The 19588-nt window shown below is 40.2% G+C and overlaps 1 protein-coding gene across 7 annotated transcripts in view; it reads left to right on the top strand.

Annotated features, from left to right (window-relative positions):
- Positions 1–19588, top strand: part of LOC113642856 (kinectin-like) — a 68883-nt gene that overhangs the window by 22732 nt on the left and 26563 nt on the right. Inside the window, exons 22-27 of one of the 7 annotated variants that reach the window (XR_007140610.1) lie at positions 8221–8286; positions 8400–8462; positions 8719–8888; positions 9750–9863; positions 10361–10512; positions 12389–12536. The exons of 5 other annotated variants lie outside the window; for them this stretch is intronic. Coding sequence is in view for 1 of the 2 variants with exons in the window: in XM_047813983.1 (XP_047669939.1) it covers positions 8221–8286; positions 8400–8462; positions 8719–8888; positions 9750–9863; positions 10361–10431 (484 nt within the window). In the remaining variant the exon portion in view is untranslated. Of the gene's footprint in view, positions 1–8220; positions 8287–8399; positions 8463–8718; positions 8889–9749; positions 9864–10360; positions 12018–12388; positions 12537–19588 lie in introns of those variants that run through there. One more of the 7 variants, XM_047813983.1, reaches the window with a different exon arrangement.

Here is a 19588-nt window from a genome sequence, read left to right as displayed (position 1 = left end):
CTTCAGGAAGCAGTAGGATCTGTGCCTGCTCCTCTTCCTTGCACAGATCTGTAATCTGGTTTAGCACCTGCCAGTGTGCTGTTTCAGGGCACCCAGGAGATCTGCGCAAGGTTGACACCACTCTCAGACAACCAGGGAGCATGAGAACTTCTGCCAGGCCTGTCTCAGTGGGTCCTTGATACCGTAGAAAAAGGGTACAGCATCCAGTTCACCTCCCATCCTCCTTGTTTTTAGGGTGTGTTGCCCACGATCGTTGGCAGACATCAGGTGGTGTTCCTCCAAGTCCAGTTCAAGATGATCATGCTCAAGGTTATTGTGTCCCAATTCAGGTTGAGGACTAGTGATAGACCTCAAAAATGCTTATTTTCACATAGGCCTTTTGCCAGAGCAGAGGAAGTTCCTCAGGTTCACTTTTTGGGGGCAAAGCATACCAGCATTGTGTTCTTCCCTTTGGCCTAGCCCTTTCACCATACACATTTACAAAGTGCATGGATGCTGCCCTGGAACCGCTGCATCTCCAGGGCATCTGTGTACTGAATTACCTTATTCATTGACATGCTGTGCTTGCCCATATGAGGTCTCGGGTTGAATACAGAAATATGTGTGGTCCTTTTTAGAGAACCACCTTTTTGGGAGTAGTTTGGGCCATGATGCAGGCACATCTGTCCCCCACTCAGGAGGCTTCCACCTTGTCAGCAGTGAAAGCTACTCGGCTAGGCCGAAGCCTCTTTGTCGCCGAGGCTTTGTGGAGAAGGTGCTTGGCCTCATGTTGGCAGCAGCCGATGTTATCCCTTTGGCTTTGCTTCACATGCTCTATCTCAGGTGCACAGGCTTTCATCCTCACAGACATCCCCTCAGGTTATGCGCCGTGGGCTTCGTACCCTTCTTATATGGAAAAGACCTCGGTCCCTGGCCTTGTGGACAGCACTTTGGTGGTGTCCTATATCAATTATTAGGGCAGTCTGCATTCATGCCCACAGATTCTACTTTGGGAAGAGACCAGGTTTCTTTCACTGAGAGTGATTTTCATTCCAGGGTATGTAAATCGGGAGGCAGACTTCTTGTCGAGGCAGGTGCTGAGGCCCAGGAATTGTCATCTCCACCCCTATGTGGTGGATGAATATAGCAAATTTTCAGGTGAGCGAAAGTGGATCTGTTCACCTCCAAGGAGTCGTCCCACTGCCCGCTGTTGTTTTCTCTCTCTCTTCCGGCTCCACTTGTCCTGGAAGCCTTGGTACGGATGTGGCCGGGGCTCTGTCTGTACACCTTTTCCCCAGTAGCTCTGCTCCTGCAAGTCCTAGCCAGAGTGCCCCAAAAATGAAATTTCTCTAGTTGCTCCTCGTTGGCCCTCTCATGTTTGGTTCATGGACCAAGTCTCCCTCCTGAACAGAACTCCATAGGATGTTCCCATCAGGAAGGATCTCCTCTCTCAGGTGCAGGGGCAATCCTACACCCCCTCCCTGAGAGGTGGAAGCTCTGTGCCTGGCCCCTGAGGTCTAGAGTTTCAGACACATTTTCCTCAAAGAAGCATTCCCATAGCATCAGCCCTGAGGCAGCATCTCATTTGCTTCTCAGGGAACTGGGTTACATACATAACTTGGTGTTGATCTAAATTAGGTTTCTTAATGAGCGGCTTAATAACTGCCAACTTGAAGAATTTACGGATGTGATTTAAAGATAACGAGTAGTTAATAATATTAAGAAGGGGCACTGTTGTGCAGCCAATGGAGTAAGACATCTCCACCTCTCTGAGGGAAGTGGCGCTGTTAGTCGATTCGAAGTCCCTGAAGCGAGAACTGCTAAGCTTGCTAAAGCAAGACATTGCTGAGATTTTTAAAATTGAACTTTGTGCGGAACTGGGTGATGATTTGTCCACTATTAGAGCTGACCTACAATCAGTAAAAACACAACTGCCAAATTATAACGACGCTTTGGCTGACGCTGAGTTGGCTGCACTCAGAGGTACAGTGGGAGAAATGGGGGATTTTCTCTCCCTCTGTACTGTCAATGTAGTTGAGCTTAAAAACAAACTCTCACATTTAACCGCTGAGTTTGTTTCATTGCAAAATAATGTGAGGACCTCGAATCTCCGTCGCGACTGAATAACATCAGTCGGGTTTCCTGAGGATACCGTCATCAACACTACAGTTGTCGCTGCACTGCTTAAGGAAGCTTTTAAACTGGATGAAACACCGCTGTTAGACTGAGCACATAGAACTCCTCAGCCGAAGTCAAAACACGGTGAGCGACCATGCACTGTTATTGCTAGGTTTCATTATTATAGCGTCTGTGAGAATGTTCTATGGCACACAAGAGAGAGTCAACAGGATGCTGTCGGAGAAATAAAGATGTCAGTTTTCCCCGACCACACGGTCAGTGTGGCCCGGGCTTGAGTCGCCTTTAATGAGGTCAGGAGGCATTGCACGATTTTGTTGTTATGGAATTGTTCATTATGGTATTTGCTTTCCGGCTCATCTGCGTATCACATATAAGGGTGTGGAAAAAGACTTTGTTTCTGCAGAAGAGGCCAAGAAATATATAAAAACAAAGAACATTGGGTAGTGTTTTGTTTAGAAGTAATACCGTAATATCAGGGTGTTTTTTCTCCCTCTTCCTGTTATATAATGGGGTTTACATTAGTATAAGTGCCTACTATTAAGTATTAAGACTCTGTTGATGTCATACATCTCTATACTTCAGTTAATCTCAGGCCATTCTCCGAGATGATGTCACAATTCCGTGACATCAATCTTTTTTCTCTTGTTTTTGTATGTTTTTTTTCTATTCCTTTTCTTTTTGGGGGTGTGTATATGTTCATGGGTCTGTGTGTGTGTGTGTGTGTGTGTGTGTGTGTGTGTGTGTGTGTGTGTGTGTGTGTGTGTGTGTGTGTGTGTTGGGATGTGGGGGTGGTCCTGGCCATTTGGTACTATTCATGTGTTCTTAAATTAATTTATATGCAAATGTGTCATGTTGAATTCTGCATCTGTTTGTTTCATTAGCTGGAATATATGTGGCATGAGTAGCCCATCTTAATGTGGTAAAGTTTTTAGCCATTTGAAACCGCTTAATTCCGACATAGTGTTTTTGCAAGAAACTCATCTCAAATTTAAAGATTATTTTAGGCTGCAGGTTTATTGGATAGTCTTTCATTCTAACTCTAAACCAAGAGGAGTTGCTATTTTGATCAACAAAAATGATTCAGTTTCTACCTACTGATGTTATTGCTGATAAAAATGGCAGATACCTTATGGTTGTAGGCATGTTAATGCAAACAAAGGTGCTGCTGGTAAATGTCTATGCACCTAACTTTGATGATGTTGAATTCTCCAACAGATTACTTAGTAAAATGCCTCATTTAAATTCTCATTTGTTGATTTTTGGAGGTGATTTGAATTGGGTACTTGACCCAATGCTAGATAGATCTCGTTCACAACCAATATCTCAGTCAGCTATGTCAAAATGTCACAATGACTTTATGAATCAGAATGGGTTGGTTGACCCTTTTAGAGAGTTGGTAATCCTTTAATTAAAAAATTATTTTTCTATCAGGTTCACCAATCATACTCAAGAATAGATTATACCTTCATAGATAACAGCTTGAACTTGTTTGTTGCTGCCGTTGATTACTCAAGTATTTTAATATCAGATCATGCACCAATATTTCTGCATAATATCCCCCCCCCCCCACACACACACACACTGTTGGCAGATAACAAATGTTGTGAATTTTTGTCTAATTCTATTGATAAGTTTCTTCTTTTTATTCAGAACGAACATACATCATCATCTTTACTTTGGGAGTCACTGAAGGCTTTAGTTAGGAGCAGATTATTTCATACTCTTCTCATTATAATAAAAAACATAAGGCCAAGCCTACAGAACTCACTTCTGCTATTGGTATCCTTGACCAAGAGTGCACATCCAATCCCTCCCCTGAACTGTTTAAGAAACACCTTAAGACAGAATTTGATCTCATCTCCACTACTGAAGTAGAGCGATTGTTATTACAGACATGCGGCACTTACTATGACTATGGGGATGAAGCAAATCGACTATTGGCTCACCAATTGAAACGTCAATCTGCCTCACGTTTGATACCTAAAGTTAAAAATCATGTTAATGTGATTGTTACAGACCCGGTAGAACTTAATGCCACGTTCAGATCGTTTTATACCTCTTTGTATAAATCGGAATTTCCGGCCGATACTGCTATTATGAATCAGTTTTTGGACAACCTTGAAAACCCTACCACTGATTCTGACCATGTACAAGAACTAGATGCCCCACTCTTCCTTGAAGAAATAAAATTCTCAATTAAAGCGATGCCGTTCAATAAAGCCCCAGGACAATTTTTGCCAGTGTTTAATGAATCCTTGGAAAACTACTCTGACCCAAGCTTCGATAGTTCTTCTTTTGAAGAGTGACAAAGATCCAACTTTATGTGGTTACTATAGGCCTCTATCTTTGTTAAATGCTGATGTAAAAGTTCTGGCAAAAACTATAGCTCTGCGCCGAGAGAGTGTTGCCCAGCATTATTTCTGAGGAGCAAAACGGTTTTATTAAGGGACGTCATTTATTTTTTAATACTCTCACTCTTAAATATTATTCATACAGTACATTCCGAGATGTTTTACCTGAGATTGTGATATTAAATTGATGACGAAAAAGCATTTGATAGGGTAGAGTGTGAGTTGGTTTTGGTTTTTGGTAATAAATTTATTAGTTGGGAGAAATGACTTTATACATCACCTCAAACCAGCATTCAAACAACCAATGTGCGCTCAGAGTATTTTCCATTGAAACGTGGGACACGTCAGGGCTGCCCTCTCTCTCCATCTTCATTTGCCTTGGCAATTAAACCATTGGCCATTTCATTACCTCTGATCCTCTACTTTATTTAAAGGTGTCATTAGGAACAGCATCGAACACAGACTATCATTGTATGCATATGATTTGTTGCTCTATGTATCTGACCCTGCATCTGGTCTGCCTGGTATCTTATCCACTCTTGATACATTCAGCTCCTTTTCTGGATATAAATTAAATTTTCAGAAGAGTGAATGTTATCCTGGGGGGCACGGTGGCTTAGTGGTTAGCACGTTTGCCTCACACCTCGGGTTGGGGTTCGATTCCCGCCTCCGCCTTGTGTGTGTGGAGTTTGCATGTTCTCCCCGTGCCTCGTGGGTTTCCTCCAGGTACTCCGGTTTCCTCCGCGGTCCAAAGACATGCATGGTAGGTTGATTGGCATCTCTGGAAAATTGTCCGTAGTGTGTGAGTTTGTGAGTGAATGAGAGTGTGTGTGCCCTGTGATGGTTTGGCACTCTGTCCAGGGTGTATCCTGCCTTGATGCCCGATGACGCCCGAGAAGTTCGGATAAGCGGTAGAAAATGAGTGAGAGTGAGTGAATGTTATCCAACCACCACAACTGATTTGCAACTTAAGCATCTGGACATGCCCTTCAAAATCAGTCCCACTAGATTTAGTTACCTTGGTATTAATGTGACATGTAAAGTTTCAGGTCTTTTTTCTGCGAACTTTACTCCATTATTTACTTTACTCTCATAACTAAAACGAAGTCTGACCTTCATAGATGGAATAGTCTGCCTTTGTCTCTGATTGGGAAGATAAATGGTATTAAAATGAATGTTGTGCCTAAATTAATTTTTTTTTTATTTCTAACAATCCCCTTGTTCTTACCTAAACACTTCTTTGACTCATTAGATAAAACGATTAATGCTTTCATTTGGTCTGGGGGATCTCCGAGGGTAAATCATTACTCCAGAGATGTAAGTCTAGCGGTGGTCTGGCACTACCAAATTTTCAGTTTTATTACTGGGCAGCACACATTCATAAGATACGGTGCTGGGTTGAGTCACCTCATTTAGCATGATGTAAGTTAGAAGCCTAGTCATGTTCTTCCTCATCCTTTATATCTGCTCTTATATATTCTTCTCTTCCAATTAAAACTTCCTCGTATGTTAAAAATTCTGATGTATTTAATACTTGGTATCAATTTAGGAAATGTTTCAAGTTTGTAACTGCTTCTCCTTTAGGTCCGTTATGTATCAATCATCTTTTTCCCCCTTTGTGTCTGGATTCTTTTTTCTCAGTGTGGTATAGCAAAGGTATACACTGTTTTCTTGATTTATACTCAGAGGGATTTTTTTAACAGTTTTGCTAATTTGTCATCATTGTATGGGCTACCCACCAGCCACCTCTTTAGATATTTTCAAGTTAGGCATTTTGTTCAAAAATGTTTTCCTGGCACCTCTCCAACAGTGGGAAGGTTTGCTTAAAATCACAACGAAAAGATGCTGTTTCTGAGATCTATGAACGTATTCTGGATTTTTGTGACGAAACTACCTCCAAAACAAAGGCTGCTTGGGAGGGAGAACTGGGACTTCAGCTTGGGGACGGGTGGTGGGATAGTGTTGGTAATGTGTTCATCTTACACACTTATCCAGTATAAGGTCATTTATGGTCTGCATTTTTCTAAATATAGATTGTCTCAAATTTACCCAGATGTCGAGGACAAATGTGACAGATGCTCTAACTCACAATGTCACCTGAGTCACATGTTTTTTTTTCTGTCCACGACTATATAATTTTTGGTCGGGTTATTTCTGTACGATGTCCACTATTCTGTGAGTACATTTGCAACCCTGCCCATTGCCCATTGATTGCTCTATGCAAAAATAAGTTTTAATTAGCTTTACATCATTGTTGGCCAGATGTCGCCTTCTTCTTCAGTGGTAGTCCTCTGTCCCACCATCTCACTCACAATGGCTAAAGGATACAGCATTTTTTATTAAGCTTGAGAAAATTAAATATATGATAAGAAGTAATACCTTCAGGTTTTTTTTAATAAATGGCAACCGTTTATTTCATATTTCATAGGCCTTCGGTTTTGCCGGATTAGGTTTTTTTTTGAAAATTTAAAATGACTTGTATTTGATAATTAAAACGGGCCAGGTCCCGGGGTGGGCGGGTGGGGGGTGGTTTGTTTTCTTCTTTTTCTTTTTAACTTCCTTTCCATTATTATTATTTTTATTGTTGTCATTCTTTTACTTTACTCCTTTTTCATGTAAAACCAGAATGGGATTCTGTATTGTTATTTGACTTTGTTTGTTTGCAATAAAAAGACTTGGCAAAAACAAACAAACAAACAAACAAACAAACAAACAAATAAATAATATTCAGAAGAGGCTTACAGATGTATGTAACATTTCTTTCAGTAATTTAGTTGGAATGGGATCTAACACACATGTTGTAGATCGTTTGTGTAAGGGTATAGTAAAACACTGAGACAGATTGGGCAGGTTATTTGTGAATCTGAGTCTGTGAGTCATTAGTGGTTGGAATAATGGTTCTACCAAGTCAATAACGTGGTGAGACATGGTTAATCTGTTCTACGGGTAGTGTGTACAGTATGAGGTAATGGTCTGTGATGCAATAACTTTGAGGTATAATTTCTATATGAGTGACATCTATTCCGTGCAGTGGTGTAGTCTACGTGATACGCAGGTATACACCGTATACCCACTAGGAAAGGCCAAGGATTTTCGTATACTTATATCGTATATTTTCGTGACAGAACTTTCATTCATAAATTCACCCCGCACTGTGTTGCGAACACAGACTGTGGTTGCGATTGCGAATCACTAACGTTTTTGGACGATTGGGGCTTCCGTGGCCTGTGACCTGATCTGACGTCACCTACCAAGGAGGAAAATGAGTTGCTTGGCTGTGTTTTGTGGCGCAAATTTGAAATTAACTAACTAATGTAAAAGAAGATATGAAACAAAAGCAGACTCAAACTACACTCTGAGTGCTTTCGGGAGCTTGCGCCTAAAGCTACAGCAGCTTCGGGTGACATTTCACCCACAGCTCGAGTACAAATGTATTTGGAAAGCTTTGTAAACTACCAGTTCATTCAGTTCATAATATTCTTCAATGAAAGAGTGTTGGTTATAGAACTGAACAAATGTTTATTGTTCACTCTTAAATGTACATTGAAAATTGACAGCTGGTAAAACCAGCTTGTGTTCTTTTGTTGTGTTCTTTAGAATGAGTCAATTTAGAATGTCATACATAAAAATACAGCAGCCAGTGTTTTGACTCGTTGAACTTGTCAAAACCCTGGAATCTTTTTTATTCCCATTCCCTTCTTCTTCTGCCATGTCTTCAAATTAATACTATTTTTCCTCTCTTTCCTAACAGACATTGTTTGTCAAAGTTCAAATGCCTCTCCTGCGATCGTCCTGTCAACATGAGCAATCCTAGACCGTATGTTTGCATTTTGAGTTTAAATCCATTTTAATGTATTCTACCTAATGAGTACTATAAATTTACTCTGTCATGTCCTGTGTTTCTTCATCTCTTTTTCTGGATGCTTTCAGATCCATGTTGGTAATGCCTGAGCCACCAGGTTTGCCCCGTGCAAAGCACCACATTAAAACAAGGTAAATAGAATTTTGTAATAGTTTATATCCTGGCTAAAATAATAAAATGTAAAGGTGGAATGTATTGTAATTAGAAATCAACTAACAAACGAGTAAAATAACACATATCTTGTTCTATTCTTATACAGCTTAGTTGTACTTGTTTTTTAGTAAATCAGAAATCTTGATTTCCTTCATTTGTAAGCCCATAATTGACCTTCAGGTTACCTACAGTTTATGCTTCAGTAGTTAAATACCAGCCTTTTTACTTCCCCAGATTGAGGCAGTGGACTATCTTGGACCAGTCAGAGAAATCACCTACATCAAGGAGCATAGAAAAAACCAGAGAGACAGACAGGTGTGGTTTTGAAGTCAACAAGAAGTATCAAGACACCAGTTACGTAAAGGCTGCAGACGTGAGAGTGACTTTCCCCCCAGCAACAGAAGGTAAGACCCAGTGTAACCCCCACCTAATTCTTAGTAGTATATTCTGCTGATAATGTGATAATGAGCAACTGCTCCCAAACTAACACTAACACTAGTCTGAAAACATTCATTCATTCATTCATTCATTTTCTACCGCTTATTTGAACTTCTCGGGTCACGGGGAGCCTGTGCCTATCTCAGGCGTCATGGGGCATCGAGGCAGGATACACCCTGGAAGGAGTGCCAACCCATCGCAGGGCACACACACACTCTCATTCACTCACACACTCACACACTACAGACAATTTTCCAGAGATGCCAGTCAACCTACCATGTATGTCTTTGGACCGGGGGAGGAAACCGGAGTACCAGGAGGAGACCATGAGGCACGGGGAGAACATGCAAACTCCACACACACAAGGCGGAGGCGGTAATCAAACCCCCAACCCTGGAGGTGTGAGGCAAACATGCTAACCACTAAGCCAAACCCCCCCCCACCCGCCCCCGTTTGAAAACATGTAGACTACTAATGGTGATAATGTAAAACGATCCAGAAAACAACAACTGCTGCTTGAGATTCTGAGCCCATTCAACGTCTGATCATTTCAAATGGTATGAGATATTTTAGATTAAGTTGAATTCCAGTTTCTTAATGAAAGTGATCAACCTGCTGTAAAAATACATTCAGCAAAACATTCCTGCATCTGTTATATATCCTGCATATTCATCAGTGCCACACAAAAATAATAATTATAACTGTACTCTCACACACACAACTAATCCGTTCTTAAATTGTTTTTTTTTTAATGTAAGCTTTAAGTTGAATTTGTTTCTCTCTGATATTTTTACTTTTCGTTTTTTGTTTTTTTTTTTTAACTGTAGGCTGCTACAAAAACAAGAGCAAGGTCAGTCAGTTGCTGACATCTAGTGGTAGAAAGCCTAGGCGGCAGCTGCTATTACGAGACCAGGGTCCCAACAAAGAGATGATTTGCACTGGTAGGTCCCTGACACTTACGTACCAACATGTGAATTTCAATTTGCAACAAGGAGGGTAACATAAAATTGGTATAGATAGCATTAGCAAAAAAAAAAAAAAAAAAAACTTAAGCAGCAGCAAAGTGGGATTTGTCCAGAAGGGACTTGAAAATGGCAATAAGGGCCTTCATTTTTGATTATCGTATCATCCCAATATAGGCACATCTCTTATATAAATCATATCTCACACACACACACACACACACACACACACACACACACACACACACACACACACACACACACACACACACACACACACAAACACTAAAGCAGATTAAAGGGACCATCAAATAAAAAGAAAGGAATACTAATAAAAAAAAATGGGTATCTATATTAAGGTTTACAGAACCTAATTGGTAAATTTAAATATCTTTGTGTGTTTAGAAACACATAATGACAATGTATATAAGTAATAATAACAAATAACAACTAACCCCATGACATATATTTCTCAGGTTTAGGCTGTTTAGAGAACAACAGGCAATGGTACCCAGAGGACAGTTTTCCACCGATCCCACGGTCTTGACAGATGCTTTCAGCCTAGAAAATATGATGGCATCTCTCCTTAAATAATGGCAGCATACACATGGCAACACCTATGATAATGGTATGTTCGTTAATGTCAGCTGCTGTTCTGTTTTACCCTTTATATTGTCAGGGGCCTGTGGTTTGCCTGGACCAAATGCACAGGCACAGGTGACTGACAGGCACTAACATAGTGCAAGCCATGACCTTGCCATCTTGGGGCCAATAATAAGATTTCATAGCCTTGCTTATGAATTCTGTTAATTTTGGGCAGAATCAGTAGTAATGGTTGTGGCTTCTCAGAGCCTTGATAGGCTGAACACAGACACACAAGCAGGCATGGTGGCTTTAACAGAAAAGCAGTTTATTCTCAGTGCAATTAATGAAGAATTTAGTCATTTCAATGAGAAAATATATCACACTAGCTAAAGTGAACACCACCATGCCTGTGTGCGGTTTAGCTGTCAGGCCAGCTAAATCATTCATAAAAACTGATAAAATCCTTGTAGTAAGGCTAGTGAAATTTGTTGCAACCAGCATTGTGTGCATTCATGCTGTAGTTTGCACTTCACTAGCTAATATTACTCGGGCTGCAACCATTTTTTAAGGTGGTCATAGGTTAGAGCCTGTCAGTAATCTGTGTAAGCATAGGTAGTGCCAGAGAGGGGCTAGCAGGTGCTTCAGCATCCCCAAGAAAGAACAAAGCTCTCCCATAGCACCCCCAAACATTTTTAAAGCAATAATGTAAGGACTGAGTTCTAATTAATAATTTTGTTAATCATTTAAAGGAACAAATAAAATAAAGTAAAAACATTTACTTATTACACTTGCATAACGTTACATGAGTTGCAGCTTCGCTGGCTTAGGCATACTATCATTACATTACATTTTAAAAATGGAGTGATTTCTTGTGCCAAATAAGTTACCTTGTAATTCTAATTCAGATTTCACTTCCAGTGAATATAAACATACCTCAGCCTGCGGTACATAATGGTTCAGATGTTGATTGTTCGAACACTCAATCTGCATGAACACAACAATCTGTCGAAGATTTTCCCATGGTTGCAGAGAGAGCAATTTAAAATTTCAAAAAATTTCTAAATTATCTGGTGCCGCCCCTATGTGTAAGTACATACTTGCCTTGCAGCCCCTGCTGAGGCAGAGAGTAAACATGCCACCTCATCTGCCAGGTCATTGGAAAACCTAAACTTCTGGCAGATGTAGCAGCAGACCTAGCATCCTCTCACTCAGCAAACAATGAACATGAAGGGACGAATCAATCCACAAAACAGGTTGAAAGATGAGTGTGCTTCTGGAAGGGAAAACTCGATAGGTTTTGATGGCACTCGGACACCAGCTTTGGACCTCTGGATACTTCATTTTGTAGAAAGGATTCAGAATGCACACCTGAAAGCATCCATGATATTTGTACCACCTGTGGCTTTTAGGATGGGTGAAATAGAACATTACATGCTGTATTATATTAAAAAAATAATTATTTAAATATAATTATTTAAATGTATCATTATCATGAACTGTTGCACAATGTGATAACTTGCTCAATAAATATATACAATAATCATGCAATGTACATGTACATAACTTCACTTTGATTGGTCAAACGAAAAGTCTAGATAGTGGATAGTGCAATTATGAATCATTTCTCTTTGATAAATGTATACACTTGATAATTATATCATAAACTATTTATGAAATTATTCATATGTGCACTATCCATTGTTGCCTAGATGAGAATGTGTTCCTTTTTGAGTCTGAATACTTTCAAGCTTTAATTCTCCTGGCATCTCAGGAAGTGTTTATTTGCTATCATAGAAAGTTTAAAATGTTCTCATTGTTTGAGAATGTAAAACAAATGTGAATGTACTGTAAATGTGATTTCCATCTAAAATGTAAATTTTAATTTTCTAAAATTTATTTTAATCACACATCACTTACAGACCATGTATTGAACATTCTTCTCCAACCAAATCAACACCTTCCACTAACTGATGAATAGTATGATGCTGACTCAAAAACATGAAATTCTTTGTGACGGAGAATTTTGGACAGAAATGAAGAAAACAATAAATGTTTTGTTTACTTGTATTGTGAGTTTTTTTTACTTCTTGTTTGCCTCTAAAGAACATTGTGATGCAGGTTTCTCAGTGAATTGAGGTCAGGGCTTATTTATTTAACAAACTCCCTTCAGACTAAACAGTGGTGACTGCAAAAATTCTAGCTAGCTTGCTAGTAAGTAAAAGAATGAGTGTGCTTTGCATATTGGATTGTAACCACTAACAGTTGAGCACTGTCGGTGAAAGGCTGTTGTGCATCTTCAGAGTAGAGAGTAATGCCCACAAACACATGAATTGCCAAGGTTGGTGTGGAAGATACCACAAACCCGACATTTGTTTGATGAACTGGAAGGCTGAACCGCCTCAGGACTCTTTATTTAATATCATTGTCTGACATCACTAAAGCTCTTGTTGCTGAATGGACAAAACATCCATGCTCCAAAATCTAGTGGAAAGTAAGAAGAGTGGAGGTTATTATAATGGCAATGGGGTACTATATCCGAAATGGGACAGTAAGAAAGCACATAAGTTTTATTAGTATAAGTATTACATTCAATGATTACATTCAGTGTTGTTTTGTTTGTGTTTTTCCATATCTGGAGCAGTCCCTAAACATGATAGTTCCTCTATAGGTCAGGTCCCTTTGACAGAGCAGGTTGCTACAATATTTTTTAAAGACAGAAAAGGCTAAGCAGTGCATGTTAAAATATGGCTTTTGGCCATACCCCATTTATGAACAATAAATGTTTTGTTTTGTTTTTTGTATGGGTTTCATAGATAATATACTGTTCTTTATAACATTCATATAGTTTACTCTACAATACTGCAAGATATTTGCATGATATGATGAAACCCCTTTTGCCTCTCATTATTCTTGAGATTCACTGCTTTAAGTACAAATCTCTATTCTTCATTCTCACCTTGGTAACTAGTTTTCTTTATTGGGAATATGTTTTATCGTATTATCACACCAGCCTTCAGCAGAGAATTAAACACTGGTGTGATGCCTAGAATTGCATCTGGTTTCAATGGGAATTGATTTTCCTTGAATTTGGCTGCATGGTCCTTGGGTGGCTTGCCAACGTACTAGAATGCTTCTAATATGTAAAAGAAAAGTAAGCTGGACCAAGTTCATGGACAAAGTATTAAAGATGTTCTTGTAGCATAGCAGTCTTCTGGAACTTAACCTAAAGGTACCGTCTGTGTGACCAGACTTTATACCTGGTAACAAATGGTCTTCATACAACAGTTTGGATGCAGTTAGGATGTCCTAATGGAGAACTTACAATAGACCGGACAAGAAGGGCCATCCTGTGTATTGATCAGTTGATTGCTTTACAGACAGACCATTATGTTATCTGCAGGTAGGGCACAGGTACAATGTAATCAGCCATTTGGTTCCCCTTTACAGTTATATGTAAATTATAGGTGTGGCACAGGATCATCAGACATTGATTACATTGAATGTCAGGTGTTGATTAGGCATGAAAGAGCTAGACACAAAAACCTTCAGAATTGTGCTTTACATGACCAGATTTGGCAGTAATCTGGACAGGTGGACAGTTTTTTATGAGGCCAAAGTCGTGGCATTTGAACAGAGAAATATGTGGAACTGATTACTCAGTGGTGAAGGGATATCCACATCCTGCGTCGCTACTGTTTGGACGCTTTTACTTGCGCTCTGTGCTTTGCGCTTTTGCTTTTTCGCTTTTATCTTTTGATTTAACTACCAGCAGTTCAGCACAGTGCTCTAACTAAACAATTGGGCACTCACACTAAAACTACAAATTCCTGGAACTATATTGACATTTGGAATATTCAACAGCTTGGGGAATTTGTCATAGTGGTCTACCAGTCTGCTATTGCCGGCAGTTTACAATCCTAAATCAGGACAACACAGCTGCCCACACTCAAACAGAAGAGAAAATGCCTTCTTTTGGATCTCAATCCACCTGATGCTCAAACTGCCACAGACTTCTACAAAAGATTGCAGTTCTCGAAACAAAGTTACTTGTGGTGCTGCGGACCCTGCCAGAACATACAGCAGAGCTTCATCGTGGTCCCTCTCAACATAAAGCTGGTGAGTCCTATGAACCTAATGCTTCTAAACAGGTCATAGTGAGCTCAGAGAAATTTAAAGTAATTGAGGACACAAACCGATGGCATAAACAGGGTGCGAGACCCAAAGGTGCTGCAAAAGCATCATCTACCCCAGATATGGGTCCAGCTCGAGTAGCTAATATTGGTATTCCACCACCCCCTGTGCGGCTTGAAAATAGATATGAAGCACTAGTGAGTTTGGGTGAAGAATCTGTAAATGTAAATGGACACAGATCTCATCAGCCAGTAGCTAACGGAGCTAACAGACGCTCAGTATCATACAGGCAGCGGCGCTACACTCAGACAGCAGCCAAGCCAAGCACGCTGATATTGGGTGACTCTATTAACAGAAACATTGGAAGCAAGGCTACCCGTACATACTGTTTTCCTCGGGCAACGGTTTCTGATGTTAACAAGGAACTTTACAACATTCTGATGAAACATGAGTCTCTCATTTGGATTGTCATACATGTGGGAAAGAATGATATTTGGAAAGAGCAGTCTGAGCTCCTCAAGAGGGATTTCAATGAACTTTTTGAAACACTTGCAAGACTGAAAGTTCAATCATTCATCAGTGGACCTCTCCCAGCCAGAGGAACAAATATGTTTTCTCGGCTACTAAGTTTAAATTCATGGTTGCAAAAAACCTGCACCATGAGAGGACTGAATTACATTGACAATTTTAATATCTTCTGGAGTCAAAGGCAACTTTTTAACAGAAATGGTATCCACCCAAACAAACTAGGTGCTAGGTTGCTTAAAGACAATATATTTTTCTTCCTTCATCATTCATCAGCTGAGTGTGCCAGTCCACTCAGGATTTCACACCAACACCTGGATGGACATTCAGTTGACAAGGATAAAACTCCGCAGCTCAGGCTGAGCCCTGCCCACAGAACTCACTACAGCTGGATGGTGAATCAACACCCAAGGACGTTTCTGTGGATAACAACCAGGAAAAACAAGATAACACACCCGAGCCTCCAGGAACACCAGAATCACAGCTGATGTCATCACACTCTGTCTCCCTCTCTTCAACATCACCACTTCTGTGCTTTTCAGAGAAAATGGAGAAACTGGTATCTGCTGGAACTAAGCTTTCCCCCTCTATTGCTGCGAGTCCCCAAATACCAACCAAGAAACAGCGCGCTCCACAACCACCAAAGCCTCTGGGCCCAGCCTGCCCTCCCCCTCCATCTGAGAGGGCACTCCGACCTCTGCCTCAATGTCAGGGATCACACCAGCCCTCATCTGCAAACAGCACTGGTAAATGATATGTGTTGGGTCCCCGCTATGACAGCAGTAACAATCAGAAATGTTTTCAGAACAAGCGGGAGCCCAATGTCCCTTTAGCTTTCCCTATCTCTGTCCTGATATGTGATAGAAAGACGAAGGCCCTCTCTAGCCGCACGACAACTCTATCTAATCTACTGCCTTTAAGACGTCATTCTGAGATGGATACAGGGCCAATGCCAGTTACTGTTAAATTAGCACTCTGACAACAAATGCAATGAGTTTGCAACCTTTTACTCTGAGAAAATGAGTAATATCAGAATGGCAATCAATACGGCCTCATATTCTAATGTGGTCAGGCAGACCTCACTACAACAACCTCAAAAATTTGTCATTTTCTCAGAATTTGCCATAATTGATATAAAAACCCTGGAAGAAACAGTACAACATCTTAAAGCATCAACTTGCAGCCTTGACACCCTCCCCACATCCTTTCTCAAAAAGGTACTTAACTGCTTAGAAACTGACCTCTTAAAAATAGTAAATACCTCTCTGCTCACAAGCACTTTTCCAGAGTCCCTAAAAACAGCAGTTGTTAAGCCTCTCCTAAAAAAGAGTAACCTAGACAAAACCATACTTAGCAACTACAGACAAATCTCTAATCTTCCTTTTATAAGCAAGATCATTGAAAAGGTTTTCAATCAGCTGAACAAATTCTTAAATTCAAATGGCTACCTGGACAATTTTCAATCTGGTTTCCGCCAGCATCATAGCACAGAGACAGTGCTCATAAAGATAATAAATGATATTCGCTTAAACTCTGATTCTGGTAAAATATCAGTGCTGGTGCTACTAGATCTTAGTGCTGCCTTTGACACGGTAGACCACACCATAATCTTACATAGACTGGAAAACTGGGTAGGGCTTTCTGGGATGGTCCTCAAATGGTTTAAATCATACCTAAAAGGAAGAGGTTACTATGAGAACATAGGTAACCATAAATCTGAGTGGACATCCATGACATGTGGAGTCCCACAGGGCTCAATTCTTGCACTGCTTCTCTTTAATTTGTATATGCTCCCAATTGGTTTGCTCCCAATTCTTTGAAAAAGAACCAAATTGCTTACCATAGCTATGCAGATGACACCCAGATATGCTTAGCCTTGTCCCCTAATTACAGCCCCATTGACTCTCTATGTAAGTGCATTGATGAAATTACCAGTTGCATGCGTCAAAACTTCCTCCAGTTAAACAAAGACAAAACCGAAGTCATTGTATTCGGAAATAAAGATGAAACTCTCAAGGTTAACACACACCTTGACTCTAGGGGTCTAAAGACACAAAATAAAGTCAGAAATCTTGGTGTCATTTTGAGTCTGACCTTAATTTCAGTAGTCATGTGAAAGCGATAAGCAAATCAGCTTACTACCATCTCAGAAATATAGCCAGAATTAGATGTTTTGTCTCAAGACAGGACTTAGAAAAACTTGTTCATGCTTTCATCACCAGCAGGGTGGATTATTGCAGTGGACTCCTTACCGGGATCCCCAACAGAACGCTGCTGCCAGAATTCTGACCAGAACCAAAAAATCTGAGCACATCACTCCAGTCCTCAGGTCCTTACACTGGCTTCCAGTTTCATTTAGAATAGATTTTAAAGTATTGTTACTGGTTTATAAATCACTTCATGGCTTAGGACCAAAATACATTACAGATATGCTAATTGAATATAAACCAAGCAGACTACTCAGATCATTAGGATCAGGTCAGTTAGAGATACCAAGGGTTCACTCAAAACAAGGTGCAGTAGCATTTAGTTATTACGCCACCTATAGCTGGAATCAGCTTCCAGAAGAGATCAGATGTGCTTCAACAGTAGACACTTTTAAATCAAGATTAAAAACACATCTGTTTAACTCTGCATTTACTGAATGAGTGCTGTGCTGCTTCACACTGACTGCACTTTTTATCCAAATCACTTTTACTCTTGTTTTATTCTTTTTAACATATTTTAAACTGTTTTTATTAAAATCAAATTTATTTTCTTTAATTGTTATTTGTTTTTGTTATGATTTCATCGTGTTTCTTATTTTTCATATATATTTCTTTTTCTCTTTTATAAACTGTTTTCTAATTTCTATGTAAAGCACTTTGAATGACCTCTGTGTATACAAATAAACTTGCCTTGCCTTGCCTTGCCTGCACTTTTATTTATCCTAGATGAATCTACCTCTACAGAACAGCTGTGCTCATCCCAAAACAGCATTTCTGGTTTCTCTAGCTTTCTGAACCATTCTGCTTCATACGGCACATCCGGCCATCCTTTGTGTAAATGTGTGGTGCAATGCAAATCATTTTTTGTAATGCAAAATATTTAGTTTGCACAGGGTTACTAAGTTTATGTGTGTTCTCAATGAGCTTCTCATTTACTGTATTCACTGCATAGTTCACATTCATAGACAAAATCTAAGGGTCTGGGATTGTGTACCTGCTATCAGTATATGCAGTCACAGTCTTACCCACTGTTAATTTGCAGGCTTCTGTAAGGGTGGCAAGTTCTGCAACCTGTAATGAGATGGGAAGTAAAATTTCATCCTGGGTGACTACTGCAAACCCCATTCAGTTGACCTGTTTCTGAGTTCCTGGATGCTGATCTGTCCACAAATAGTTCCAGATCAGGATTGGTCAGCAGTGTCTCCTGCAAATTAGGACTTGAGCTAGAAACTTCATTAACCACACTCACACAAGTCAAGTCAAGTGAAGTCAAGTCACCTTTATTGTCACATCACCAAGGCACATGTGCCATGGTGAGTGAAATTCTTGGGAGCGAGCTCCAGAAATTGCAGAACCATTTACATACAATAGTAAGAAACATAAATAGAAAAATTTACAAACAGGTTTAAAAAATGTGCAAAATGCTCAGTACCATTTGAAATGTGCAAATGCGGAAAATGTGGAAAGGATGCAATGTGCTCATACATAGTCAGTACACACAGTGTACTACTAGACATATATATATATATACCCATGCATATATGTATGTATAAGTATAAATATAAATAATATATAAGTATAAGTATTATATACATGTAATATATATGTATCATGTAAGGTGCAACAGACTGTACAGATACAGAAATGTCCTGTGGTACCGATTATTGTCAGATAGATTGTTATTTTAAATTAAATGCAGTGTGTGTGTGTGTGTGTAGTCCCATGTGTATTGAATGCAGTGTGCATGTGTGTGTGTATAGTTAAGTGTTGAACTGTTGAATATTGTGGAAGTATGCTGTATGCTGTGTTAGTTATGGCTGTTAATTAGTCTGATGGCCTGAGGGGAAAAGCTATCCCTCAGTCGACTAGTGCGCGATCGGATGATGCGGAGACGTCTTCCTGAGGGGAGCAGAGAGAACAGTCTGTGGGAAGGGTGGCTGGAGTCATTAGTGATCCTCCGAGCTTTTCTTATACACCACCTGTTGTAGGTGTCCTGGAGGGAGGGAAGCTCACCTCCAACAATGTGGCTGGCAGTTCGCACGACCCTTTTCAGAGCTTTACGGTTGCCAGCGGTGCTGTTTCCAAACCAGGCGGTGATGCAGCCCGTCAGGATGCTCTCTATAGTGCAGGTGTAAAATGTTCTGAGGATGCTGGGGCTCATTCCAAACTTCCTCAGCCGTCTCAGGAAGAAGAAGTGTTGGTGTGCCTTCTCCAGTACTGCATCAGTGTGTGTGGACCAGGTGAGATCCTCACCGA

This window comes from Tachysurus fulvidraco, chromosome 5 (genome assembly GCF_022655615.1).
Source record: "Tachysurus fulvidraco isolate hzauxx_2018 chromosome 5, HZAU_PFXX_2.0, whole genome shotgun sequence".
NCBI lineage: Eukaryota > Metazoa > Chordata > Actinopteri > Siluriformes > Bagridae > Tachysurus > Tachysurus fulvidraco.
The sequence above is the reverse complement of the archived record's forward strand: the minus strand, read 5'-3'. Positions and strand labels throughout refer to the sequence as shown.